This window comes from Aptenodytes patagonicus, chromosome 1 (genome assembly GCF_965638725.1).
Source record: "Aptenodytes patagonicus chromosome 1, bAptPat1.pri.cur, whole genome shotgun sequence".
Taxonomy (NCBI): Eukaryota; Metazoa; Chordata; class Aves; order Sphenisciformes; family Spheniscidae; genus Aptenodytes; species Aptenodytes patagonicus.
This window is the reverse complement of record NC_134949.1, coordinates 28,218,977-28,242,615: the sequence shown is the minus strand read 5'-3', so window position 1 is coordinate 28,242,615 and position 23,639 is coordinate 28,218,977. Positions and strand designations below refer to the sequence as shown.

General features: G+C 42.1%; 1 protein-coding gene across 1 annotated transcript; it reads left to right on the top strand.

Annotated features, from left to right (window-relative positions):
• The first annotated feature begins 12,163 nt into the window (after positions 1 to 12,163).
• CAV2 (caveolin 2) lies at positions 12,164 to 21,311 on the top strand. Its single transcript, XM_076330495.1, has 3 exons — positions 12,164 to 12,346; positions 12,533 to 12,720; positions 19,782 to 21,311. Exons 1-3 carry the CDS (start codon positions 12,197 to 12,199, stop codon positions 19,930 to 19,932), a joined length of 489 nt encoding a protein of 162 aa, XP_076186610.1. The 5' UTR covers positions 12,164 to 12,196; the 3' UTR covers positions 19,933 to 21,311.
• The last annotated feature ends 2,328 nt before the right edge of the window (positions 21,312 to 23,639 follow it).

Below are 23,639 nucleotides of genomic sequence, written 5' to 3'. Positions count from 1 at the left end.
AACTTTGCAGCATCTACAAACATTGCATGCAGTGGAGGCATGTGGCACTTCTCTGCAAACGTAGGAATGTTTGGCCAGCTTTCCCCACTGCCCAGCTGACTTGTACAGAGCACTTAACAAGCAGCAAAAGATTCAGGCTGTTGAGAACATACTAATTACAAAAACATGCTTCTGTTAATCATGTCAGGCTTCAGCTCTGTTCCTGAATTTTCTTTAGATTTTTGCTCTCTGCCCACTCCTTGGTGAGCTCTGGGTAAATGCTCACATTGTCTATTGTTAATATTTCTTGCCTACATGATGATAGTTGGGTTTTGAACAGTGTCTGAACAAAACCACCTCTGCTGGGTCATGAGATAGGGTGGAATTTATGAGGCATCTTTCTCCAGATTACATTGCCTCCGGCTATGTTCTGTCAGAGACACTCTGTAACACTCTGTAAATACATGCTCTTTCATGTCACAGTGATCTGGAAATAATGTCTCTGAATGGAACAAAACAGAAAGAAAAGACATTTTCTCACAGGCCTCTCTTAAAATGGTATCTTTAAAAATATCAGAATAATCTGTATTCTATATATGGCAGCAAAGGTAAGCCTTTTTTTCTTCTGACACCTATTAGAGGGACAGTTAGACTGCACAGCCCTTGTGTTGCAACTGCATTCTCATTTGTTTTTTAAAGATCCCTCCTGGCCAGCCTCTCACAGGCGGTCTTCCCAGGCAGACTGAGCATTTTGAGTAAAATACATCCCGGTCAGTCTGCAGAATGCCTGGTGCTAAAGGTTGTGCTGCTACTTCTAACAGTTCTGGGCAGGTTTATACTTCTTCCTATGCACTCATTGTGGGCAGCAATGGACTCTTCTGTGGCCCTTTGCTCCTCAGCTTTCCTCCCAGCATTAAGAAAGATCATCACAGGCAACAACATGATGGGGAAACCAGTCATCTCCTTCCTAACAATGGGATGGGCAGGCAGCGAGCTGAGAAAGGAGTGGTGGCTTTTTGACCCTACCCACACCATTGACCTGATCTACTGCAAATCAAGGACTGGGCAAAATATACCTCCACTGGAGCAAGAGAAGAACCAGGAAACAACCCGATACGTTGCTCTTTTGTCAGACTTTGTGGTGATCCCAGAGTTAAGTCCTTACCGTATTTTCAAGCTCATTGTGAAGATCCAGGTTGCATCCATCTTATCACACACAACAGGCAGAGTCTATTTAAAGCAGCTTTCACATTCCTTATAGCTTTCTCTACCAAGCATGCTGAACAGTACTTTTCTTTATTACAAATCAGTTCAAGAAGCAAAAGCTACACCAATGAGGCAAACTAGGTGACTAAAAAGATTTAATACATTGTTTCTGAGAATCTGGGTACTAATACAATGTCACCAGGTTGTCTACTATAAAATTAATCCAAGAGAAAAGGAGAGTTTGCCAGCATGTTTTGAATTTTCATGATACAGCTGGAAGTTATGTATACAGTATTGTGCAGCACACACTAACAGGTTTTTAAATGGCACACTGGGCACGTATAAAGGCAAATGGGTTCCCTGATATGCTTCACAGGATTAATAAACATGAGCCTGACAAAACTGCATCATTTCATTCCCACACAATGAAATAGGAATGAGTCACACAAAGAAAGACAATATAATACAAAAAGCACAGATGTCTTGCCAGAAGTTATAGATAGAGAAAAACAAAGCCCTGGTCTATCAGCTCTCAGTGTTCAGATGACCATGCTGGTACTTCCGTATTCATGTCAGAAGGTCCTCAAAAGCTGTGTTCTCCTGTCTTTTGTTTCTCTTTTACTAACAAATTTGAAGTACACTAGAAAGCCTACAATGAAAAGAGTTAAACAAATCTAAAATACTTGGTTAAGGCACCAAAATAAACTTGGAGCTGCTGAAATGGAAAACAGGATGAGTCATAATCCAAGAAATGCCTCAGGCTTGCCACGCTCTCAGTATAATATGTCAATATTATCTAATAAACTTGATATTCAAAGGTTCAGAGTGCCCAGCATATGTTTTAGATAGTCACCAAAACAAAGTGTAAATATATATGTACGCACCTTCATTGCCCTTGTACTTTGGGGATGAGAGAGATGCTTCCCGGGTGCTTCCTTAGAAGGCTCCCAGGAACCTTGTCAGAGCATCGCCTGGCCCAGCGTGAGTGGGATTTTTAAGGAACCATAGCTCAGGTCGAGGGAAAACTGCCTCAAAGGGCAAGATGGGGCTAAGTCTCAGGAGTAGCCTAGAATTCAGAGTATTGCCTGGGTTGTTTTACCATATATAGCCTGGATACAGTCATCGAGTACTTGGACATTCAAGTCTCTGATTCTGCCCTTATTCCCAAAGGTTCAGCTGTAAAAGCTGGAGCTCTGACTTATTTCGGCTGTAGGACTAACAGGTTTCTCACTGGAGGATGGGGGTCTTTACATAGAATTCTTTGTCAAAGAGGAAACGAAGAAAGCCATGGAGAAGTGATAAATAGCATCAATGAAGGAACATGAACACACATACACACATAATAAAACAATAACCAAAAACTCAGCTATAAATTGAAGCAGCCTACAGAAAATAAAAGGGGCAGACCTTCAGCTGGCATAAACAGAAGCAGTGGAGGCCAAGCATTTATTCTGATTAATCTTAAAGCTATAATGCCTGAGAGAGCCCATACTAAAAAACTAAATTCACTGTTTGCAATACAAACAAAACAGTTTTGAGCTGTTTTCACGAACACAACATGACAAAAAGAAGGGAAGTGAAAATCTATCTGTATGTGACCTTACTCTCTGTGTGCCTGCCAGGAATTTTACATGCAGTTATAGCCATCTAACTATCAGAAAGACCGAGGGAGAAAATGGAAAGAGTCCAGAAAACAGCAAAAATGATCAGACAGCTGGAGAGATTGATACATAGTGAGTGACTAAAATAGAACTGGATTTTTAAGACCTTGGCTCTATGACAATTAAAGAGATACAGCAATCTACAATATGAAAGGCATGAATACAAAAAGAGAGGGACTTTTATGGCAAAAGAGGAAGGGCAACTAAATAAGAAAAGAAAAATGCATGCTGGATTTCCAAAATAGACGGAGTAGTCTCCCAAGCATGGAATGTGTAAAAGGTCTGCTAGTCTAGGACTAACAATGTTTTCTTCTCCCAGATCTGTCTACAGTAGGTCTCTTAAAAATTTTTTATTCCTGTTCTTATTAGTTCATCTCCACAATTCAATGTTCCTTGCTACTAAGAGAGTGTAGCTGGCATTTTATTCAAGGACCATCTAGCTCTGGTCAAAACAGTTTTGGGAAACAAACCAATCCCTAACCTCGTCACTGTTCTCTGCTATGTCTCCTACCACTGCTGCCACAAGCACGAACACTGAAGGAAATTTTAAGATGCAAGCATCACATATATATAATTTCTTTCAGCATTTGTTGAACTCACTGGGTGCTGCTGACTCATTTAGGCAAGAGTTTTCTTATTCCATCTGGATTTAATAGAAAGCTATGTGACAGACAGAAACAGAAAGAGCACGTAGCCTTGGGAGGGAGCGGCTTGGAGGGAAAAAACCCAGAAGTAGCCAACTGAAGAAAAACTACACTTATTTGACTCAAAATAGTTAGCAAAAATATCAGTTGCTCACATGGGCATTTGTATTCCATTCTCTCCTCATCTCTCTTCTCAGTGGAGTTTTTGAAGTAGACATTTTTAAATTGTATGCCCTTTGAAAAAGTATTCTGCAAACTCTACTTTTCACAAAGTGGCATCCATTTTCATAAAGGAAGGTTTTTACCTCAAAAATTACTTAATTTACCTAAAGAAGTCAAGATTCAACCAAGCTATTAGACTATAAAAAGATAAATAAAGTATACATTAAGAAAAAAACCCAATAGTGTTTGTGAAGCACTCCTTGTGCAAGTAAAAGTCAGACCCTTTTGAACCTTAATTGTAGGAATGGCCAATGCCTTGGAAAGGAAAAACTCATCACTCTGTACGCAGCTGACCTATATATATTTCTGGCTCTCCAATAAGCCATTCTAAAACTATATGATGAATAAGAATGGAAAATAATTTTTTCTATATTTTAGCAAAAAAAAGGTTTTTTTGTTTCTCCAAGGTTGCATTAATTTATTGCTGAGAATGTCCTAAATTCCTTGGAGACTTTCTGGCTCATCAACATATTGCAAACAGACCAAAAATGCATTCTTAGGATAAGTAGTTTATCAGATCATAAGTATTTTTGTCAAGGAACTGTGCAAGTGAATGACCTAATTCAAACATAACATGCTTAGTATTCCCCTTCCATATCCAAAGCATGAAAAGAGCAGAAACCTGTGAGAAGATCAAAGAGATTTCAACACAGCAAGTTGTTAAATAGCGAGGTAGAAATCATCTGGAAAACTTAGTGGTAGTAAACCCCTGAAGTGTGGTTTAGAAATGCAAACTAAACCATGCTAGTCTAAATCAAGTGATTGTCACATTTGAAGTCAGATTCCAGATGGATGGCTTTCATAAACAGATCTGAGATGTATTTGATCCAGCTGCTGAATGCATAAGAATCTGCATCTTCAGAAAAAACTATCAGGGTTTTTTTTAAATGTCCAAAGTACCTAAGCTTGTGGCAGCTATTGAAGAGTTGAAGGGTTTGATTTTAATTTTTTTAAAAGTCACCCACCAATGACAGTACCCTGCTTCACACCCCCAGTCATCACCTGCTTCCAACCGGACATTCACGTCCTGCAAAGCAACACTCCATCAGTAAAAGTATAAAACAACCATTAGCAGAGTCCTTAAACCAGAGCATTTAGCAATCTCCAGAAAACATGGTATGATCCAAGCTAAAGAGCAGGACCCTCCATCACTGACAGCTAATCACAGAACGTTTGCAACAGAGAACGGCCAAGCACAGTTACTTCTTTTATAATGATTTTCCCTCAGAATCTGGTTTAACTGTTGGATGCTCATGAAGGAATCATCTGGTCCTTCCTGCAGATCCCACTAGCACCAGAACTGTTTGCATATCTCCTCCACAATATCCCTTTTCCTTTTTCATTTCAGTGGGCAAACAGCACAAGCTCTGAAGATCTGATCAGCGTTCAGGTTCTGGTTTCACGCTACACCAAACTTATTAAAGCCTTTCTTTGCTCTGCTTATATGAATAAACAGTCATAAACACTTGGGTCACCACATTTTAACGAGCTACCACCAGTCAGCTGAACAGTAGCAGCTGGCTGTTTGACCACCGTGCTGCAAGGTTAAAGCAGATGGTTTTCCTCCCCAGCTCTGGCAGGCCTGGAGCACAAACAGGCTCATGAGTTGCCATCCGGAGCTGAGCAGCTCTCCATACCCTACATCCCTGTCCCAACCTTTTACAACGTGCAGCTGGCCCACTTAGCAGGAACCTGTCTTAAATACTTTCTCAAACCCCATTAGCGTTCCTTATAATCTTTAACATGCTTAAGCACGCAGGAAACATTGTTTATAAGTGGGAAGGTCTACAGATGTCATCTATCTGGACCTCTGTAAGGCCTTTGACACGGTCCCCCACAACATCCTTCTCTCTAAACTGGACAGGTATGGATTTGATGGCTGGACTGTCCGGTGGGTGAGGAATTGGTTAGATGGTCGCATCCAGAGGGTAGTGGTCAATGGCTCAATGTCCAGATGGAGATTGGTGATGAGTGGTGTCCCGCAGGGTTCCGTATTGGGACTGGTACTGTTTAATATCTTTATCAATGACATACACAGTGGGATCTAGTGCACCCTCAGCAAGTTTGCAGATGACACCAAGCTGAGTGGTGTGGTTGACACACCAGAGGGACGGGATGCCATCCAGAGGGACCTGGACAAGCTCGAGAAGTGGGCCTGTGTGAACCTCATGAGGTTCAACAAGGTCAAGTGCAAGGTCCTGCACCTGGGTCGGGGCAACCCCCGGCATCAATACAGGCTGGGGGATGAGGGGATTGAGAGCAGCCCTGCCAAGAAGGACTTGGGGGTACTGGTGGTTGAAGAGCTGGACATAGGCCAGCAATGTGCGCTCACAGCCCAGAAGGCCAAACGTATCCTGGGCTGCATCAAAAGAAGCGTGGCCAGCAGGTCAAGGGAGGTGATTCTGCCCCTCTACTCCGCTCTGGTGAGACCCCACCTGGAGTACTGCGTCCAGCTCTGGAGCCCTCAGCATAAGAAAGACATGGACCTGCTGGAGCGGGTCCAGAAGAGGGTCATGAAAAGGATCAGGGGGATGGAACACCTCTCCTATGAAGAAAGGCTGAGAGAGTTGGGGCTGTTCATCCTGGAGAAGAGGCGGCTTTGGGGAGACCTTCTTGCAGCCTATCAGTACTTAAAGGGGGCTTATAAAAAAGATGGTGGCAAACATTTTAGCAAGGTCTGTTGCAACAGGACAAGGGGGAATGGCTTTAAACTAAAGGGGGATAGATTTAGACTAGATATAAGGAAGAATTTTTTTACGCTGAGGGTGGTGAAACACTGGCACAGGTTGCCCAGAGAGGTGGTGGATGCCCCATCCTTGGAAACATTCAAGGTCAGGTTGGACGGGGCTGTGAGCAACCTGATCTAGTTGAAGATGTCCCTGCCTGTGGCAGGGGGGTTGGACTAGATGACCTTTAGAGGTCCCTTCCAGCCCAAACTATTCTATGATTCTGTAACAGTCCCTGTACTGCTGTAAACACTGAAGTACGTATCACAGGTGCAGCCAGCCCCCAAATCCCAATGTGGGACTTTTTTCACTAGTTCATCACTTATTTCAGCACTCGGATCTGCGTCCCACTTACTCATTGTGAGTTTTACCCTGTAACATATGCTGACGCATTAATAACAGCTCTGCTGATACATCCTATAAATTGCAGTGAGAAGCAAAAATTGAAAAAAAAAAAAGAAAACAGACAAGAATGAATTACGAAAACACACTGAAAACATTTCCAGACTTCTACTGATTGAAGAAAAGAAAAAAGAAATATCTAAAAATGTCTGAGCCCAGCCCCTTTGCTGTTCCCCACGCTCTCCATCTGCTCATGAGGAGCTGTGTTCCCATTGTCGGTATTAAACATCAAACTCTCTCACCCCCTCACTGGAGACCATTTGAGCACTAACTGATAAATCATCAAAAAAGTAACTCAGGAGACCTCGTGGGAGTACTTTCTTCTTCCTTTCTCATATTAGAAATCAGAGGCTATGCTGAAAGCTACTATAAACATCTCTATTACCACTAACATAGCTTGGCTAAAAGAGATCCAGAAAATCCTAAAATCATTTCTGCAACCAGTTTTTGACCTGAAAACTTTTATCGTGTCATGTCTACTCTGACTCTGTAAGCAGCTTTCACCCTGACACATATAAAACCAGTCTTCATAGAAGATTTTGGCTTAAATTCAGCAGCATGGGATATAATTTGGCAAAATAAATATAAATGTTTAGCTGTGGCTTACATTTGTTTACATTGATTGATCACTGAAAACAGTGAATTTTACACTCCACAGGGCAGAAAACTACAAGAAAAGCAACTCAGAGCAAGGGAGTTTCCATACACAGAGACAGGACCTAATTATCCTTTTTCATGGAACAAGTCAAGAGTCACTGCTTCAGTGGTGACAAATTAGCACAGATACAATGCACCCACTTTTTCCAAAAGTCTCCCATCAGCTTTTCTTACGTACACTCTTCAAACAAGTAATTTTATTTAATTTTTTTTTTGCTTATACAGATACGGCTACATCAAGACAACATGTTGGAGTGTGCAGCTTAAACCTCTCTATATGTGGCAAATCTGAATATTTAATCTGCCCACTGTGAAAACAAGAAAATCTAGATTCTAATCCATATCTTTAATCTCCAAGATCCTTCAGGTTTTGCCTCATTTTAAGGCATCTTGCATACACCTGAATGCCACCCAAATTTCTCAGTTCACTACACCTGCTTCCTTCATATGGATTTACACCCCGGCACGCATTTATTAGAAGGAAAATTGGGAAAAGGGGTTGTAACCTCTTCACTAGCACTGCCTGGTTCACTTCTTGAATTCTCAGCTGTGCAGGTGCCTCTCCCTTCCACCCTCACCGCACGGCCAGGTGAGGGCTGCAGCCACCGTTTTTACACCTCACTCCTAATGTACACCAATCATAGAATCATAGAATCATTGAGGTTGGAAAAGACCTCTAAGATCATCGAGTCCAACCGTCAACCCAACACCACCATGCCCACTAAACCATGTCCCTAAGCACCTCATCTACACGTCTTTTAAATACCTCCAGGGATGGGGACTCCACCACTTCCCTGGGCAGCCTGTTCCAATGTTTCACCACTCTTTCAGTAAAGAAATTTTTCCTTACATCCAATCTAAACCTCCCCTGCCGCGACTTGAGGCCATTTCTATTCAGAGCCCATCCAACATTTGGTATCCCAGTAGTCCATCTGTGAAACGGTAGTAACAAAAATTCCCCAGATATGTCATAGAGATATGAGGATAAAATAAAAGACTCTTCTCACAGCCACTCTGAAATCGTTAAGATTTTCAATACTGATCTTGAAAAGAAAATAACATTTGAAGTACACATCCGTTAAAACTCCAACAAAATTACAAGTGAAATTAACAGGATTCCTTGTCCTTTATCTCTTTGAAAGTGTAAATTGCTATGTATATGATAATCATGATATGATAACTTTAGATCAGGTTAGAAATAATTTATAAAAGGGAGAGGGGAAATAGGAAAAGAACACCCTGAGAATCGAACTCATCCAGACTAGCAAAATAGGATAGATGAGGCCCAACTGGCCAATACCCATAGTCTTGTTGCAAAGACTGGGGAGCTTTCTCAAATGCAAAGTATAATTGTGAAAGCTTTTGCCAAAAGACATATAACTGGCATCCTTGCCATGGTCAGGAAAGACAGTTTCTACCTGTATATAAAGCACTACAATAATCAAAGTAATGCTCAAAGCTTAAACAGGAACATCCTTATAAAATAAATGTTGAATTGACTCCACATTTCTCAATAAAATCACACATTGGTTAGAGTCTGAATGTAATCAACTTAACCTGTTCTTTGCCACTGACAAATATGAAAACTTTTTCGCTGAGAACTTTCCTCTTTCAAAAAACTGCGTGTGAGCTGAGCTGTTTCCCCTTATGCTGCATTTCACACCTCAGAGGAATTGCTGTGAGCATGCAAGACGCGTCTTCATAATCCTTCTCCAAACCAGTTCTTAAAACTCCCTTTCCAGTAATGTGTATGAAAACACAGTAATAAAACTGCTGAGCTTACCACAGCCTTGCTTGTTTCCTGGGATGCCCCATCTGTGTATCTGCATCCATTGGTCATCCCAGGGCCTATAATTTTGATTACAAACTCCTTGAGAGACTACTTGTTCAATGTTTGTGCACTCTGTACTGCAATAAGTTCTGAGAGACTATTCTAATACAAAGAAGTTGTAAGAATGAACAATTTCACCCTTCCACTTGTTAAAAATACAGCAGCAAAATGCATAATGCTTAGAAAATGGAGATACGTTATAGCTCCTCAATAGTTGATGGGACCTTCAAGCATAAGTTTAGCACCATAAAGAACTACACCTGGGCCAAAGTGTGGTCCACACACACACATACACACACATTTTGTGTCACATGATGTAATTCTTTGGCTGTTACCTGCACAGAGATTTAAAAAAAAATATCTGTCCGAAGGATATTACAGAACATTATAGACTGGAGAAGATTTCCACCCTGTTTGTGGTCATTGCTCTCTATTCTTACTTTCGTCTTTCAAACTGTTCTGTCCAGCCATGCTGGCAGAAAGCTGAGCCTGGCAGCCCTGGGAGGAAAGTGGAAGAATCCCCCCTACTGAACACTGTATATGCCTCCTTGCTTTCAGTACATTTGCCAGAAAAGTCAGGGATCAGAGCTTGACACTGCTCAGGCTTTGCCATCAACCTCACTTGATAATTCATATACAAAACATTTCCAAAATAACTACCAGAGTTATTGAAAACAGCATGTTTTAAGGAGTTCTTAATAAACAACATCCCAAGTCGTCTACAGCCTTGAGCCTTTATTGCTTCTAAACAGGCTTTTAATAAAAAATATTATTCTTTCAGGAGCAATTGCATCACCGCTTCATTTCAAATCCTCAAATCCTCAGAGATTACAAAGGAAAACTCTTCATGTTCCATGGTGCTGTCTTGACAGACATCAACATTTATCAGCTATTACATTAGCAGGTTTCAAAAAACAGATGGGCATTAACAAAAAGTGCTATTTGATTTTTTATGAAGGGGTCTGATACTGCAAGACCACTCCCCAGTGGCAGACTGTGATCTGGGTGACCTTGCAAGAAGAACCACCCCCTAGCTGTTAGCAAAGGTGGAGCTGAGCAAGTGGAACTATGGACTCGCTGCTCCAGCTGGTTGGTAGTGAGATGCAGCAGGAGTGGTTGGGAAATGGGCAGAGCTGTTCAAAAGCAGCTCCCTGGCTGTGCACATGCGCCCCATCCATGCCTCTAGTGAGGGGGAAGGTAGAAAGTAGCTGACATAAACCAGTATGCCCTGACTTCAGTAGCCAAGAGGTTAGTTTGGGGTCCTCTGCTGGTTGTTCCTACCTTGCTTTTCAGCAGCACCAAACGCAAATCTCAGTTCCTCACCCAAGCAGCCACCAGAAGCCTGCTGAATGCCTTTGGGCTGCACTCAGCTCCCCATATCTACAGGCTAAAAAATAATAGTTGCTGGACAGAAGCACCCTGAAGGGTGGGTCTGAACCTCAAGTCTGTCAATTGGCCTTTTTTTTCCTCCCACTCACTGAACAAAGAGGAATTGGGGAGGGTAGAAATGCAGCTCATAAGAATGTCTTGAGTCATCACGCTGGTTCTTTGCTTGCATTTGAACCTGTTGTAAACTCGTATTTGCAGGCTTTTGTACTTAATGAGCCACAGCTACGTTGCTGGTTCCAAACCATTTACGTGACACCAGTAGCACTAAACTCATCAGCGTGGGAGAAAAAAGCATCAACACGACTTACACATAGATGCAAAGCTTTTCTGCAGAAGTTATCCGGTCAAGAACAATGCGATATGGTCCAGAGCATTGTATTAGGTGATTTCCTACCCAGACCTTGCAGAGTTATTTTTATATCACTTTCCTGTGAGCTTCTGAAAGATTAAAGCTATTCTTAATTTAATGCAGCGGTGAAAATTAAAGAAAACTACCAGTACCATCTTCCTTCTAATTTAACAAGCCTGGATCATTGATTAGTAATGTCACTTCTCTTTCTGAGAGTGACGGGTCATCGTGGTTATTGACTGCAGCAAGAATGTACTCCTGACAGCTCATGAGCTCACGCTGCCTATCAATATTATCAAATACTTTTAGCAGTCACTATAGCAATTTGCTCACTTTTATATAGATCACTCTTAGGCTTAAAACATGTTCTCAAATAAAACAGAGGAAATAATTTGTATGAACTGAAGCTAAAATCCAAGGAGGGCACAGTAATAGCCAGTAATGATGGATGCATTCTTTTATCGCGGCAACAGTTAGGCCGTTCAGCGACTATGAGCCAAGTAAGTAATGTTGAAGTGTGACAGACCGGTGGGGCTGGACATGGGAACCTTGGTGGGCAGTGGCAACGCGCCTTTCTTCCCCCCTTCTTTTCCACTTACTCCCCACGGCTGGAAAGAGGGCAGCAGATGCCACCCAATACGGCCTAAGGCACAACCGCCTCAACTTTTTTCCTGCTGCCTGCTGTCGCAATGCCACAAACGCTTGCTCCTACAAATTTCAGTCATGCGTGAGGCCGCAGTGAAAGCCGCGCGGGGCCCGCTGGCCGGGGATTTCAGATGAATGGGGAAACCAAACACGTCCGGCGCCTCCGGACAGCTGGAGGGGGAGCCCGGCTGGAAGTCCCGACCCATAAAGCGGCCGCCAAGCCGAGGGCCGGGCGGGCTGCTAGCAGGCGCTTCGGGCGGCGGGTCCCTCGCTGCCCCGCGGCGCCCACCCCGACTCCCGATCCGGGGAGCTCCCGGCTACTCCCGCCTCCGGCCCCGGCGGCGGCGCGGCCTCGGCGCGGCCCGCGGGGCGTGTCCGGGCAGCCCCGCTCCGCCCCAGCCCGGCGGGGCCGCGGGCGCCGCGGCAGCGGACGGGGCAGGGCAGGGCAGGGCTGGGCCGGGAGCCGCGGAGCGGCGGGCAGCGCCATGGGGCTGGAGACGGAGAAGGCGGACACCCGCATCTTCATGGACGACGAGAACTTCCCGCGGAGCGGCGGCCCCGCGCTGTCGGAGGCGGGGAAGAGCGCGGAGGACGAGCTGGACCGCGACCCCCACGGGCTCAACGCCCACCTCCAGGTGCGAGCCGGCCCGCGGCGGCGGGGACCCAGCCCGGCGGGCGCTGCGCCGGGCCGCGGGGCGGGCGGGGCCGGGGCTCGGGCTCGGCGGCCGGGCCGGGGCCCTCGGCGGGGCGGCGGGCGGGGGTCCCCGGCGGTCTCCCCTCGTCCCGGCCCCGCGTAACGGCAGAGCCGCTTCTTGTTCCAGCTGGGGTTCGAAGATGTGATCGCGGAGCCCGAGCTAACCCACTCCTTCGACAAAGTCTGGATCTGCAGCCACGCTCTCTTTGAGCTCAGCAAGTACCTGATCTACAAGCTCCTGACTCTGGTCCTTGCCATACCGCTGGCCCTGGTGGTGGGGATCGTCTTCGCGGTGCTTAGCTGTCTGCACATCTGGTAAGTGCGTTTTGTTGCTCGTCGGTGCGTCGGCTCTGCCGGCAGCTCAGCAGAACTCTCCTCTTGTAGCGTTAGTGCCTAACTGTTGGTCACTGTCTTTACCACCGGTAGTCAGATCAACTTACATTATCCGCTTTATTTTTAAAGGGAGAGAAATGAAAACGTGTTTTGTCTGTGATTCAGTTCCCTGCCTTGCTTTCACCAGCAGTCTGTCATGCCTGTGTAAGCTCCTTTGGGCAGAGAGTCTGTTTTACCATTTGCATGGCACCTACTGCCTTGGCTGGCTTCTGGAGTAATAATAATGCTTGCTTGTTTTTTTAAAAACTGGTTGTTAAGTTGTTAAAACGTGTATTTGAAATGAAAGACCCAGGCAGAAGTATTACTTACACTTGACACCTTCTCAGTACAGTTACGTCTTTCATTCTTTTTCCTCACAGACTGAAGAAAGCTTTTGAGGGCCCAGCTCACTCTTTCTTTGCTACTTGCCACAAAATCTACTGTCACTGCCTTGCATCTGGTACATGGCTATCTCTAGGTGCAGTGCCCCAAAGCACTTCCACCTAAGCAAAGAACCCCTGCTGAGCTCAGGAAAGCTGCTTCTGGCCATGGCCTGGGTTCACAGGCAAATACAGTAGCCCTCCAAGTCACAGAAAATCTGGTATACTTGAAACAGAATATACTGGCAAAATATCAGGAAGAGTACCCTGAGACCAGAAAGGCAGGTGGTTGTGGAGAAGGAAGACAGGCAGGGAACAGAATGAGGTTGAGGAAAGAACTGAGAATCCAGCAGGCTGCAGAGGAAGGGATGAATGCAGATTATCAACGTCATTCCTGCAAACCAGGATTTTCTGTATACATGGGTTTTGGGCAGTCTCATTTGTCTTGGGTAACACTGGAATCATGAAGAAGTTGTTCAGGAAAGCAAAATATAATCCAGAAACTGGGAAACGAACTCAATGCAATAGGAATACATTGGTTGTCTGAACCTGTGGGTGCAATGTTTTGGGCACAGATTTCGGTTTTCAAAAGTGGAATCGAAGTTTGGGTTGACGACATTGACATGAGACACTTCAAAAACTGATTAACTTGAATTTTGGAGCATAAAGTTTGCATAATATTTAAGGGAGTTGCAATGTAGTTTAAAGCTGCCCACCTGCTACTCCCCAAATTATGATGGACACTGCATAGTGTGCCCAGACTTTTAGGTCTGTCAGCTGTCACTGTGCTGTACTGTACCATGCTACTGCAGAAGGGTTTGGTGGGCATATAGATTTCCAGTAGTGGAATATCTATGGAAGAATTCATTGATGCCCAATTTATTAAGACTCTAATAAGTTTTTGTGCTTCAGAATGATCTTGTATCTGGATTTCACAGCCTGGATATGTAGGCATGAGTTTCACTGAACCAGGACTCAGAGGTCAGCTTCTATTTATTGAAGTAGTCCCTAGTGACTCTCTCAGGAACTTAGGGTTCTCAGTACATCTGAAATAGGACTGTCTGAATGTGGCATTTGATTTTGAAAAGTTTCCCTTGGCTGTCTGTGAACACACATGCTTCCCCAACAACTAATTTTCCTTCCCTGTGTTCATTGTCAATAATACAGAAGTGATCATTCATTTTGATCTTCCTTGTGCCTGGGATGGGTGTGAAAGAATCACATAACTTGGTAACGCTATCTGCACCCCCTTGGACCCCATCCAATGCTACAATCCAAAGCCAGCACTGTCTTATCTTCCCACAGCCACAAGCTGGATTTGTTCCAACACAAAGGTGGAACACACTGAGACTAAGTTAACTTCTCTGCAGCTCTCCATGTTCCAGATTTCTTGGGAGTAAGGAGTTCAATGTTTCTGCATTTGAGAGGGTAGCGTAGGAGCAACAGATATCAGAGGCATTAGTCAGTGGAGGCATAGGGACCCTAAACACATGGTACTGTCTCCCATGTAGCCCCATTGGGTCTGAAAAAAATAGTAACTCCTTGTTTTGTGGGTGAGAGGAAGGGAATTCCATTATAACTCTGTCTTCAGCTGTTGAAATGTCATGGGAAAACCCTGGGCATGCCCTCCCACATGGCTGCCTGCAGGAGGTCTTATCAGAGTCTCTGTGCCTCACTTTCATCATCCAAACCACTGAGATGATGATGTTGATCTGTCGTAGGGGAGCCTTTCCTGAGGCTAAATTCGGAGGTGTTTCAACAACTTTTGGAAGTGCTCAGGCACAAAGCTCTGTTGATTGTCACACATGTTGTTGCAGTTTTGTCAGCATGCTAAAAATCCACAAAAGTCTGACTCAGCATTCCTCATGCATCAAGGGCACCTCATGAGTTGCACCCCTCATACCTGATAGTAGGTGTTGTCTTTCACCAGCAAAAAGATTGCTAAAGGAGGAAGCAAACATGTGAGATTTCATGGAAAGCAAAAAGAAAGCTGAGTAAGAATTATGTAATAATACACTTTAATTTTCATTTTTGCCTGTAAAGAAGGAACATATTCTGGTTCTGTTCTCAAACTAGCTGCTTGAGCTAGAGTCCAGTCTTACATTACCTAGTAAAAGATACTGATGGGCTGAAACTGTGCCAGCTAGCAGGTTGGTGACCTACACACAAGCTAGTTCAAGGAAGGCTACTTCTTCACATTTCTTCTCCTTTACTGATGGCTGTCATTCTCACCGCAGATTGCAGAAGTTGTCAAGACTGAGTGTGAACATCTTTCTGTGAATATCTGAGCAAGCTTTCAAACATGTCCTTAGACTGAGGCTGTCAAGGTTATTGATTTTTGAACGTGAGCAGAACACTGCTGGTTTTCCAGGCAGCACATGCAAAATCATGATCTTTGTTGTAGATCAGGGACTGATTCTTGTTCCAAGCCACATGTATGCCACCTCTTGGAAATTAACACTTGAATCTCATATAGGCTTTGTTGTAGTTTTGTCTGAGTAGAGTTCTGGTACGTGGTATATTTATGCTGAGAATCAGTGCTTCATTTGAGGATCCATAACTTGGGTCTTGGGTCTGAGAGTGGCTCTAAAGTACAAGGACTCAGCCAGCTTTATGCTCTTGTCATCAGCCAGAGCAGTAGGTACTCAGAGCTCCTCTTGGCTTGAACTTCCATTCACAGTGCTAAGATGTAGCCAGGGACTTATATGCAGAGAAGTAGATTTAGACATGCATCATCTCTTACCTCTTTCTCCACAACTCCATTTACACAACTTATTGCTATCATACTCAACCCCCAAACCATCTCCCGACTGCCTGTCTGAAATGAAAAGAAATTACAGTATAGCTATGCCATGGAGACCCACCTTATGATCTGGTGTTGCCTCGATACCTCTTCATTCATGTCCAGTATATATCCCTTGGCTTCTGAAGAGGAAGTAGGTGGATGTTGTCTTGCTTCCTTTTTGGTTTTATCTTTTCCAGTCTATCCAGGTCCCGGGACATATAACGTTTGGTGTTAATGTACTTCATATACTATGTATTGGTCCTGGAATACTTGGGTGATTATCCCTTGGCTCACTCATAAATATCCCAAGGGTTAATGGGACTCTACATGAAGCTCTGCAACTGCTAGCTAATATTTAGCCATCCATTCACAATGCCTGCTTGTCTTGTAGAGCCACACAAGACTTTCAATTCAAAGTCATGATGTAGTGCATGTGCAAACTTGGAATTAGGTAATTTAGCCACTGAGTGGTATAGTATTCGACAAATAGCATTAAGACATGTCTGAGGTTCCATTTTGAATAACTTCACGGGAGAAGATGTGATTCTTCACTTTGAAGCAGGAATCTGAATTAACGAGTCATTCCTCCAAACACATTGCTCAAGTCTGTGAAAAGTTGAGCTGCTTCCTGAGAAACTAAAAATGCCCTTATGAGTGAGAATTAAATTGTACTCTGCCATTTCCGACAGGCATTTGGTTCTTGACAATGTTCCCTCAGGGATTAGCAGAAAAAAAGTAATGTGAGCAAAAGTGAGAAACGTTGATGGGTATAACTTTGTAGATGTCGTGCCTTGAACAGACAGAAGAGAATATAGGATAGGATGGAACAAACAGGGTAATTTCCTCTTTTCAGTTCAGCAGTTCCCAAATGAGGTGATTCCTTCTACTTAGGGAAAAGATGGGGTTTTTATGATATATGCATAGCAAGATTCAATGAGAGGTCGTATAGGTAGTTGAAATACCTTGACTATGCTTCAGCTTAGATACCAAATTCAGCATAGCTGTGATTTTCTTGCCGGTGCTGTACCAAGTAGTAATACTAGTAAGTATTAATGCAGTAAATGTTGATATGCTGACTTTACTTCCACTGTAGACATTACTCAAGCAAGCAGTTACCGTCTCTGTGAATAGAAGTGCAGACTGGGGTAAACCCACAGCATTGTGAGTAAAGGATGTATATGTTAATGTTTATTTGACAGGTCACAAAAACAAATACATAGCTTCTAATGGCACTTGGTTATTTATTTAAGTGTGCCTGGTCACGCTACACAAGGCACATCTCACCCTCTGATGATCTGGAAATGCCACACGGTAGGATAACATATCCTATACAGAACAGGATGCGTACTTATTATATACATGTAGACACATATATAGACACACATATTTTAAAAGTTAGAAAATAATTTTTAGTGCTTTCTTGGGTGTAAAGGATTTTCTTCTCTGAGGAAAGGTGTTTGAGTAATTGTTGCCTAAGTAGACTGACTTTTATTTTAAAATTGAAAGTCACTTACATTAGTTAGCTGTGCTTGCCAGCATGTTTCACATATCCTCCTATGGAGATACCTTACATTGTTTTTCACATGTATTTACCATAAAATTGGATAGCAAATATTAAAAGATTATAAAACACTGCCAAAACATTTTTTTATTTATTATATTTAACATTATCAAAAGAGGTTGAGTTCTGGTACTGCGTGACTGACCTCTACAGCAGTTGCAGGTAGTATGATCACCGCTCTTCCAGCCTTCCCTAATGACGTCCTGGTGATTCACTACATCTTTCCGTGAAACTTTTGCATAGTGTGATCCTATCGACAGAGGGTCCAATAGAAATGTAGGCTTTTCTGCTTCTCTGAAATTCAGTTAGATTTAAAAAAAAAAAAGCAGGCCAAATTAATTTTAGATGGCAGCAAAGGAGCAGTGACATAGCCTTTATAAACTAACTGAAATGAAAAAGAGGTGAGTAGCCATTTCTGGTGTTTTCCCTGTGTTGCTTGGAGAAATATCTTTTTTTTTCCCTTTATGTTACTGATGTTTATCAACTGTATTCTAACATGTGAAGCCCTAATTTTATTCTCTAGAAATCATCTATTCTATATGCAGTGATACTATAGGTGGTTATAAACCGCATAGTTTACTGAGTTCAATTTAAAACTAGAGACACATTATTCCAGTAACACTCACAGCTCTATATGGTGCGTATATTACTAGCTGTTCCCACAGAGACAAAAGAAGAGAAGGTTTTAGAAAAACTATTCTTGTCTAAATCCATCTGTGTTAGCTTAGAGTGCCATATAGACATACTACTATATGGCTTGCATGATATGATAAAAGCTGAGAATCCAGTTAGACAAACACTGAAAAGAATTCATTTTGACTCTTTACATTTCTAAGCTTCAACTTTTTTTAAATGTATAATGTTTTCTTCTACTTTGTTATTCTGAGCAGTACTCATTGGAAATACACAATACTTACATATTTTTCAGACCTATGATGAAATAGGAAATTAAATATTTCCTGACATTCCAACCAAAGTCAATGAGAGTTCTGCAATGGAATTACATGGACGTAAGACTAGGATCTTAAGTTTTGAATGCAGCAGCAAACTAGAACAGAGTTTACCATCTTTATCAAGAGAATCCATAGCTGCTTCTACCTAATTTAGGAAAGAAATGTGTTATATATGGCACAGAGATTTTTTTAAAACCTTGCTCTAGTTCCACTTCAGTATTACATAAATTATTCATTTAATTTGTCTGCACCCAAATAAAAACATCCAGCTTAGTGAAACGACCAGGGGTTTTGGCCAGTAAATGTTTAAAACAGGAGAATAACTTAAAACAGTGTGGTCAGTTATCATGTATCCACTGACCCTCGTGAGCCACCCATACGTGCATTTCTGGCTCGCCTCCGTTGTTAGCATGCTTGGCGTAAGCCACCACTAATGACATTGCTTTGGAGTAGTACACACCTCGAGTGAATAAGAAGATCTTTCCCCTGCCCAGGAGTTTTGACCTCATTCTACCTTAGTTTCCCACCCACAAATGAAAAGCATTAGAGTATCAGGAAGATCCCCTTTTTCTGCGGTTGGGCATGTCTCTGGAATCCGATGTAACTGGGTATTGCTTTACTGTTTCTGTTTCACTGTAGCAACCTGTAGCAGCAGCGATGTTAGATTGGTAGGAATGAGACACGAACGGCGGTGTGCACATGCACCTGTGGATTTGTGTGTCTGAGAGGGACAGACGGACAAAAGAAACACCAGAAGAGACAGCAGAGCAAGAACAGGTTGTAAAGAGCGCTGTTCCCAGTCACTCAAACTGGGGAACGTGGTGTTTCTGTCAAGCCCTGAAGACCCACATTCAGATATGACCGTAGCGCAAATGAGTCGTTAGGGGATGACCCCGCTCTTCAGCCACAGCGGGGTGGCAGCAGGGTTGCAGCATATCACGTACACCAGCCCTTCCAGCAGCAGCGAGAGAACAGCAAAAGTTCACCCCTGTAAAAGGCATGTCCAAAAATCAGCTCAGCGTTGCCGATTAGGAAGCAGAGACATGATGAAAAGAAAGCTGGCATCCCCTGTGCCATGTTGCACACAAGTGATCCTGGCCAGAGGACCACATGCGTCATGGTGCTTCTGCGTGTGCAGGTGTGAGGCTGTGAGCAAACAAAATTGACGGAGAATGAGTGCGAGAGTGTAAAATCAACTTGTTTAGAGATTTAGAGTTATGAAATCACTTCCTCTTCCGTAAGATCTCACACTTGTGTTTGGTTATCCTGATTTCCCCGTGCTATGGCAGCAGCAATCTTCAAATCTTCCATTTTCCCTTTTACAGGATTGTGGTGCCTTTCGTGAAAACCTGCCTCATGGTCTTGCCTTCAGTGCAAACTATATGGAAGAGCCTGACAGATGTTTTCGTCGTACCATTCTTCCAGAGCATAGGCCGATGCTTTGCCATGGTTAATATACGCCTGGACCAAGAGTAAACATCAGACACTGCTGTAATTGCAGCTGGTGTTATACCTCTTTGCTAACCTAATATATAAGCAATTACCACTCATTCCAAACTGTTAAATTACAATGGCTGGTTTAAGTGGGAACATGCTATTTTTTCTAAAACTCATTTATTATCAGGGAGATCAGTTTAAGAATAAGTAGGTAGTTTCCATAGCTCACTGTTTTAACAACAGAGCGAATGCGGAGTATGTTGGCAACACTTTATTTTAATGGTACGTCGATTGCTAGGTTACAGGAGAATTCTCATGGAGGTTTAACAGCCACCACAGTGATAATGATTGGCATTATTACTATAAATATTTAGATAGGCTGTGATACCTTAGGGGAAACTGATCTCTAGGGTTTCCCATTGACTTTACTGCAAGTCCACCAGGGATCATTTTTGGCCCTCACCGCAGAATGATCAACGCAGTCCTTTATTATCAGCAGTTAAAATGAACGTGACTCATTGCATAAGCATACAGAGAAAGGAACTGATGTGTAATTCTCCTATATTGGGGAGGAAAAGCTCTCTGCAAGTTTATTCCTTAAAATAAGGTGTTAGCTAATGATTTGGAACATCAGCTAATCTGTATATTTTATTTAACGAGAGGTTAACTTTGCTGTATATTTTGTACCTTTGTAAATGGCACTTGATCGGTTTTCTCTGAAGCATTATTTCTGTAGTATTTGAATTCTAACCAACTTACTAGGCAGCAAGAGCGAGACACTGCAAAAAATGACTTCAGATAACTAAAATTTCAGTTTCTAAATTATGTAGGTTTTTCAGTGTTGCCGTGCAATTCTAGTATATTCATTATATGTGGTTGCGTGTAAAAGCAAAGATTGTAAGTGTTTTCATACAATACTATGCAAGAGCTGGAAATATCTGTTTATGAAAAATGTTTTTTATTAAAAATGGGGTGTAGTAAATGCAACCCTGCCTATTTCTGTGTATTATCTGTGTGAACACTGTGATATTTAAAACAATAGACACTATGCTGGCACTTTAACTAGGTAGCAAGCTCTTATAGAAGGCAAGTGTGTGTAATTGGTATCCTTGTCTAATTCTCCTCACTTATTGACTTGACTCTCCATGTTGCTTATCTGCTACATTAAAGCCTAACCCATAAAAAAGCCCTTTTTTCCTTCTGCACTTAATACGGCCTTGTAAACCAGAATAACAGAACGTATGCAGAGGTACATTACAATTACATTAGCCTTCTGATGGGTTTATGCTGCTGTTTTCTTTAAATACAGATGACGAGTTGCAGTTGTAAAATGTTTGTATGATTTGGAATGTTACTTTCTAAAATGATATCACAGATTTCTTATCAAATGAGATATATAATAAAATAATAAAACGTCAGCTTTTTCCTGTTTTCAACTTCATTTTTTCAGGTTTTTCAACTTTTTAAAAAGTTCTTAAAATGCCGAACAGCATAGAATACTATGCAGTTCTCCCAAAATGTGGGAGAGGGAAAAGAAATGGATGAGCATCAATAGAGTTCCACTATTATCAACTGCATTTAACTTATTTATAGTAGAGAACGATGTATCTCTGTGTATAATTAAGGCCCTACAGAATGATTGCTTTCTCTGAAGCAGGTCTCTCGGTGTGGAATTTTTGGCTACATTCAAAAAAATGCTTAATTCTTTTTACGGGCGCATGCTTTATTTACAGATGAGCTGCTGAATTTTCCTTTTCTTGCTCATTGGCCTACAGAAGCTAGCTGACACAGTATATTCTTTGTACATTGAGAACATCTTTGTATGTTAAAAATATTTTTACCATTTGTGCCATTTAGAGAGGGACTCATATGGCTTTTCAAAACTGGAGCTTAATGATTAGTGCCCATAGAAACTTCTCCGGAGTTTTTTTCTTCTGCAAGAAGTTAGCTCGCTGTTCAGTTGTCCTCTTCAAGATACCTTTCTTATGTTAAAAATTGAAATATCTCTTTTGAAAATAAAAATTGGTCAGGCCAGGCTTGCATTCTTTTGAGAGTTATTTTCTTTTACAACATCCAAGGATTTTTACAAAGATATTTTCCACGGAAAAATATCCCCTTGATGAATTCATTTTTAAAAAAAAAGAAAATAAATCAACCGCTACTAGTCCTTGTGTCTAAAAGGAGGCCTATAAAAGCCTAAGCTTTGAGGGAACTCAGGTCTGGATCCAAACTTTGAGAATGAGGCCATTCCCTAGAGAAAAAGGTATTGGTTTAGGTCATGCACTCCTGGATATATGCATTCTTAAATAGCTTAATGAAGTCATCTGACTCTAGCTACCACAGGCAATCAAGTAGAATGGTTTGGTTTGTTCTTATTTTGATTTAGGCTTGTCATTAATTAGTTCTTTTCACCATTTCTCTAGCTGTTACAAGACTCAAGTGAGCTTGTAATTAAGTAATTAAAGCTGTTAGTTTCTTACATATTTTACAGCAGTATCTTTCTCTGGAACAGATGTGCTTTTACTATAAGAAAATACCAAATGGACTGTTAGGCTTAGGCTAAAATATTAGATGCTTGGCAAATACGCTTACTTCATCCATGAAAGTAGTGGAAGAAAGCGTGAATATATACAGACTCTTCAATACTTAGGTGTGAATCTGCCCCAGGCAACTCTGGCTGGCAAGTATTCTCTGGATTTTATGAATTTGATAGTTCTGACAGATATCCTGAAGCTCTGCCACAGCTGATACTGTCAATAGCTGACAGCACTGTTGGACAGTAGGGACTGAACAGGCACTGGCACTGAACTGTGATCTTCAATGTAGGGGTAGGTTCCTTACGTTCGTCTCCAAGTCATTTGAAATGTGGACAAACCATCCCAGCTGATCCCTTAACAGCAACTTACAAATGAGAATTTAGGCAAGAAGGGAGTCCAGAAGCTTAGTACCATTGTCTGCAACAAATGTAGGAAAATTTACACCTGATTCAGGTCATCTACTTTGATGCATCTTCTTCCCCTCTATGGAATGGGGAAAATGTTATTGCTCTTAACAAGAGTAGACTTTCCATCATCATGGTAGAGTTATGAGGATAAACAAATAAAAAGTGTGAGATGTTCCAATTCCAGACTGCCTCTTGTTACCGCAGACCTTAGATTTATAATCATGAGCTGGAGGTTCAGTTCTGTCATGCAAAATATTTCAGCATCTTATTTTTCATGAAGATCACAACTAACGTACAGAACTAACCCCGGATTTGTGTTTATGGACTTTTTTCTTTTAATTCACAAAGAAATTTAACCTGCTTCCTTATGAGAGCTATTTCATCAAATCCTTCTAATCTGACTCTAGAACTTTTATATTTGTATCTTATCTTTCCCCACCCTGCTTGTAAACCATATAAATTGGAATAAATTCTTAACAGAAACTTTGACATATTAGTAAATGAGGAGCCTTTCCCCACCTATCCAAAAAGCTCACTTAGGCAAACACTGACTGAAAAGTTCAGAACATCCCTGCACCTCTGGGACCTCAGACCACACACTCATATTTAGTGGAAGCCAAAGAATGGTAAGTCCATTATTTTTACAGGGTGTGATCATTCCCCCACCTGCAGAGATAAAACTATTGCTGTTAATCTGTATTAACTCTATTTTAAAAATACATGGAAAAATACATGTGGGGTTTTTTTTTTAAAAAAAGAAGATGCAAATGGAACAAGGTCAAACACCAGACAAGCTACCAGT